Source organism: Physcomitrium patens, chromosome 12, assembly GCF_059467195.1.
Source record: "Physcomitrium patens ecotype Gransden chromosome 12, ASM5946719v1, whole genome shotgun sequence".
Classification (NCBI taxonomy): Eukaryota; Viridiplantae; Streptophyta; class Bryopsida; order Funariales; family Funariaceae; genus Physcomitrium; species Physcomitrium patens.
The window spans coordinates 7,670,086-7,675,931 of NC_143421.1; the positions used below are offsets into that span (position 1 = coordinate 7,670,086).

General features: G+C 37.2%; 1 protein-coding gene across 1 annotated transcript; it reads left to right on the plus strand.

The window, feature by feature from the left end:
• Nucleotides 1–1,113: 1,113 nt before the first annotated feature.
• On the plus strand, nt 1,114–3,987 carry LOC112289924 (protein ABCI7, chloroplastic). The gene is made up of 5 exons (XM_024535670.3): nt 1,114–1,458; nt 1,700–2,069; nt 2,152–2,705; nt 3,040–3,299; nt 3,437–3,987. Exons 1-5 carry the CDS (start codon nt 1,312–1,314, stop codon nt 3,771–3,773), a joined length of 1,668 nt encoding a protein of 555 aa, XP_024391438.1. The 5' UTR covers nt 1,114–1,311; the 3' UTR covers nt 3,774–3,987.
• The last annotated feature ends 1,859 nt before the right edge of the window (nt 3,988–5,846 follow it).

The window sequence follows — 5,846 nt, forward strand, 5'->3', positions numbered from 1 at the left end:
TATATATATATATGAAAGTGTTGAATAGATCCAAGTTTTTATTAAATTGATCCACTCATTCTAACCATCATGAAAAATAATAATGATTTTTAGATTCATTTCCTCATTATTGTCTCCACAACCAATAAAAACCAACCACATTCATCATGGTTATCATATTCTTCAACAAAGGTGGATCTATATATTGAAAGCATGGATCTATTTAATATTCTCCTAAATATATATATATATATATATACATACATATATATATATATATATATATATACATACATATATATAATCTTTAATTCATAATTTTATTATTATTATTATAAAGAGATACTATGCTTTTATCCCCAATAAAGAATTTTAAAGATAGAAATAAATAGTTATTGCAATGATGAAAAAAGTTCACAAAATTTGGACAATGCAATGACATAAATTAATTTAATCTACAGGAAATTGTTAGTTGATCTTGAAGTTATGAATACAAAATTGTACTTGTTTTCTACTGTCGGAAACAAGCCATTTCATTTCACTTAAGCTCAAACATAGAAAAGTAATATATTCCTACAAATGCATCTGTGTGTTAGGAACATATTAGCCAAGAATATATATATATATATATATATAATGTTTCAGTGACAGCCATTCACGTCTCTAGACTTTAGTGAAATTCTCAGTTGAGTGCCGCATACATAAACCTGAATTTCAAACTCTCCTAATTAAAGCACAGATCTCTTTTGTGTTTGAAATTTGATACACACTCTTCTAGTTAGTAAAAGATATAGATTTAATTCAACCCACATTCTATCCATCATTGTGCACGGCACTCCATGCTCCCGACATTCTGAAAAAGAGACCCACCAATCAGAAAAAATAAAATAAAAAACCCAAACAATGAAGTTTACCCACGCTTGGGACTCCCAATTATGCTTCAAATTAACCAATAAAACCACGAATGGCTCAAGCGCAAGGCAACGAATGACCGACGAAATACTAGATCGCATCCGTAAATTTCGTTCATCCATATTCGCGTTCGAATGTTCCCTCCCGCCGTGATTCCCGAGGTTCCCGAAGGTTCCCGATGAAGGGATGATGCGGGCGGGGCACCTCGATACGTTTGCGACGAGACGACGGATAAGGAAAATTCGACGGGCTCCGCAGGATTTGCGAGTGAGGGAGGGAGGAAGAAAGGGGATTGATTGATTGTTGCGCGGGGTGCGTGAATGGCAGTGCGAAGGTGGTAAACGAAGGATTTGAGCTAAGTGGTGGGGCTTGTTGCGCGACGACGAGCTGTGGAAGCATTTTATTGTTGCGCGAGGAGCAATGGCGATGGCAGCGGCAACAGGGAGCGCTGGTGTGACCGGCGCGCTGGCCTCCTCCAGGCAGGGCGCTGCGGTTTCGCGAATTTCTTCTCACAAATGCTTCGTCCCTGTCAATTTCGCCGCCCAGCGCTTCCGAGCGACTGGGAAGGTGCGTCGTGTTATAATGCTCTTACACTCTTGCTTGTGAGAATGAGGGTTTTACTATTGCTGTTTGAATTTTGCAAGGCTTTGAGAATTTTGGTAAAGTGGGTGCAAGCTTTGGCATGTCCTCTTACGTTGGAGCTTTAGTGGAACAGGGTATAGGTAATTTTGTAATTAGGCTTGAATTTGCACTGGGTTTTTTCATGCCTGGTTTGTTGGAGAGGTGGTTGAATGGGTGGTATGGTCAGCTGGGGGTTGGCACCAGAGCTACTATTGCTGAAGCGGTGAAGTCAGAAGCATCCGGTGCTGTTTCTGGATCGCTCAGAGATCAGGCCGAGGCATCGTTCTCATTGTCTAAGGACCCTGGTGGTCCTGATTTCTTCCTGCTGGACCTCGCAGAGAAACTGGAAAACTCTGTACCTAGTGAGGAACAGGGGGATTCTCTAGGCGCCCGTGCTTTGGCAGAGCTTAGGTATAAGTCAGCTGAACAGGCATTAAACTTGCGATGGCCCACCAATAAAGACGAGGCTTACAGGTTCACTGATGTGAGGTTTTTGAAAAATCTTGACATCGCCCCAACACCTGCTCAACCAGCGAGCGTACCGAACTTTGAATCAGGTAATCAATGTGGATGTTCGACGTTATGTTTCGCAGACTTAACGACTTGTGAGGCAACTAATATCAATTGTAATCTTGGCAGAACTTGGTCTCGGAGAAACGGAGGCCTTCCGTCTCGTGTTTGTTGACGGCGTGATATCAGAATCCTTATCCAAGGTGGAGGGCTTATCAGGCGGGGCATATGTTGGAAGCGTTTGTAAGATTACTGCTGACAGTGCAGGAAGCGCCTTGTCACAAGCATTAGAATATCTCGGGAAACCTGCAGCTGGAACCCAAGACGATCTCTTCACCTTTTTGAATGGATTAGGGGTGCAGGATGCTGGCCTCGTTTTTGCGCCTAAGGGTGTCCAATTATCAAAACCAATTCATGTTGTATACTACTCTACAGGAAGGGGAGGGTCCAAGGACGGCGAGGAAGTGACTTCCATATCTTTGGCAACTCCTCGTTTGCTAGTTGTGGCAGAGAGTGGTGCTAGAGTGGAGATTATTGAGCAATTTGTTGGAGCACCTGATCAAGTCTATTGGACAAACCAAGTTTGTGAAATATATGTTGCAAATGGAGCAGAAGTTTCTCATAGTTGCTCTCAGGAGCAAGAGCGAAGCGCTGTACACATCAAACAGACCCATGTTTCCCAGGTTAGTTGTAGTGTCCACGAAATGGTATTTGAGATGTTTTTTTCGTAATTGGATTGGAAGTTGGGTGAATGAACGACGACGGAAAGGAACTTCGCTGGTTGATTGGCGAGTAAGTAGGCAATTCATTTTCTTGTTATTCGTACTACTTTTGTTTGAAGACAGACGATTGGAGTGTCCTTTGTGATGTTCAACGTTTTTTTCTTTTTCCTTTTCTTTTTCTTTTTTCTCTTTTTCTTTTTCTTCCTTTGTAGTTCATCTGCAGCGAGCTATGAGGAAACTATCATCAGTTTGTTCTTTGGTCTGAAATTAATTGGTTTGGGGATACGTGTACCAGGGAGAAAAAAGCACGTACAAATTGGTAGAGGCCGAAGTTGGCGGGCGTTTGAGTAGGCACAATCTTCAAGTTATCCAGTTAGGCTCTGACACACAGACTGAATTCTCTACTTTCTCATTATCGAGTAAGCGGCAGGTGCAAGACCTGCACAGCAGGCTGGTCCTCGATCATCCGAGAGGAATCAGTCGCCAGATTCATAAATGTATCGTGACTCACAGGTTAGGTCAGGCGGTGTTCGATGGCAACGTCAAGGTGAACAGGTAAAAGCTGCAACCATCCTTGTTTTGATAACTGCATTATCAAGTTCCATTATTTGATAAACGCGAGTTTCTGAGTTATATTAAGAATGCCTTTTTGACGCCAAGTATCCTTTTGTTACTGCTGCTTTCTGTTGCAGGTTTGCACAGCAGACAGATGCGGGGCAATTGAGTCGAAGTTTGTTACTAGCACAAGGAGCAACTGTGAATGTGAAGCCCAACCTACAGATTATTGCCGATGATGTAAAATGTACACACGGAGCTGCAATCTCAGATTTGGAAGAGGAACAACTGTTTTATTTTCAGGCACGAGGGATCGATCCCCTGACTGCACGAAGTGCTCTAGTTTTCTCATTTGGGGCAGAGGTACTACAATCTTTTGGCAATGACTATTTAAAGAAGAGACTGGAAAGACTTGTGAAATCATCTTTGGCGACTGACGGGGTCGTCAACCCTAATGTACCTGTAGGACAATAAGCAGTGGCCAATTTTGTAGCATTTTATTCCTGAACTAGCGTTGTACAACACCCTCATGGTTTCTTTCGAGCTTTGTAGTAGCACTCTCACTCATTATTTCTTTGAAGTTGTAGACTTGGGACATTGGCGTGTCCTAAGGGGTCATGGTTATCACAAGAGTGTAGTCCTTTTATTTATCTATCCGGGAATTTGAACGTGTACTTGGAATGGCTCAGTTTTAACGTGTTAGTGTATGCATTTCAATCTGTATTTTCAAGGAACCTCAGCTGCCATTATCACTAACTTCATAACTAACTTCATAATGCATTATGCTCAGTTCGTGAAGTCTGTCTAACCACATCTGGTTATACCAACTGGAAATTGGTCGGAGAACTTTGAGGGCCTAAGAAGGGGAGAGGGTAATTGGCCAAAACAAAATTCCTAACAACTACTCTTTATCGTTGATGCTGTTGGGGTTTGAATCTTTGAAATGCTTTTCCAACCAACCATATTAGCTTCTCTAGTTGGTGTTGGTCCAAGAAAATGTTGCAGTATATATATAAAAGTTATATTTGTCAAACTTGTTTGTTTCTTCAAGATAGCATATGGGCAACAAACTAGGTAGAATCCCAATAGATGGTTGTGAATAAATTCTTGTTATGCATAATTCATCTATGGTACAAATTTGGAGGATGTCTTTAAAGCCTTTGTCCTCCTTTGTTGTCTTCACCATTGGAATAATTTAGAAAATTTTGTCATGGTTGTTTTGTTGCTTTACTAAGAAGCAATATTGATAATAATTTAGTTACTTTGATTTCTATATAAAAATCAGTCTTTCTTTCTTCTTTTTTTTTTTTTTTTTTTTTTTTTTATTATTTTTTATAAATAAGAGTAGAACAAGAAATCTCTTACAATTCTTTAAAAAAATCATTTTTTTTAATTACGTCTTAAGGGTATGTTTTGGTCACAAAGAGTAGGAAGCTTTTCTACAAATTGTTTAGTTGATTCTTTTCTTTCACAATATTTTAATTTCTTGATTAAAATCTTTGATCTTAAATCATAATCTTTAATTTTGTAAATTTTAATTTTTCAATCTAAATTTCTAATCTTGAAATGTAGATCTTAATTTCTATACCTACTTGTAATAGAAATGCAAATGAGTCCTTCAACCTAGAGGATATGTCATACAAAAATATATTATAGAAAAAATACATTGTGCCAACAAGTAAGAATGAGAGTTAGGTTGTCAAATTAATAGTAACAATATTATTCATGACTAATGATAATTACTTTTATATTAAATATGTTGTAATAACATTTATTCAGTAGAAATCAACACCTATCTAGGAAATAATAGGACTACATCTTTTATTGTCAAAATATATAAAGTAATTTTCAATAACTTGCATAATCACTAATTTCATTCTAAGATCTCAGTAAAAAAACACTATTACACTAATCTAACATTTCTAACTACATAAAATAAGTTGTGATTATATGAACATACTATGTCACTAGTAACAATAGTTATAGCTTCAACTACACTATGGCATGTGATTGTACTAAATTGCAACAAATATTACTATAAATCCATGATTAAATAAAAACAAAACTTTATCACTACAAATAACATATAGTCAATAAATAATTAGAAGAAAATAAAGAAAATAAATATTCATAATCCATAAATAATAAGTAGGTTATAAATATCCCTTTTACTTTTTCTAATTATTAATATCAAAGCTCCTTTCACACTAGCAAAATTCTAAAACATCATTTTTTATAAGATATTTTGACAATATGAGTAAAAACTCTTTCATTGTCTTTTAAACACCTAATACATTTAATATACTTGTAACAAGATCAAAGATTAATTGAAATAACTTCCAATAGTGAGATCAAATACTCCATTTGCAATCTTATTAAACAATCATCATACAAATCATGGTAGCAATGCATTACATGTGTCTACATAATATGCATTTTATTCTAATTGAAATTTGAGAATCTTCGTATCAATCTTGCCATAAATGTTTTACAAGTGATATGGTGCACTTCTATATACTTATGTTAACTCAATATATAACTTAAAAG

Coding starts and splice junctions, on each gene's coding strand:
- LOC112289924 (XM_024535670.3), top strand. CDS start 1,312: ATGGCGATGGCAGCGGCAACAGGGAGCGCTGGTGTGACCGGCGCGCTG. Junction 2,706..3,039: donor AACAGACCCATGTTTCCCAG/GTTAGTTGTAGT, acceptor TACGTGTACCAG/GGAGAAAAAAGCACGTACAA. Junction 3,300..3,436: donor GGCAACGTCAAGGTGAACAG/GTAAAAGCTGCA, acceptor TTTCTGTTGCAG/GTTTGCACAGCAGACAGATG.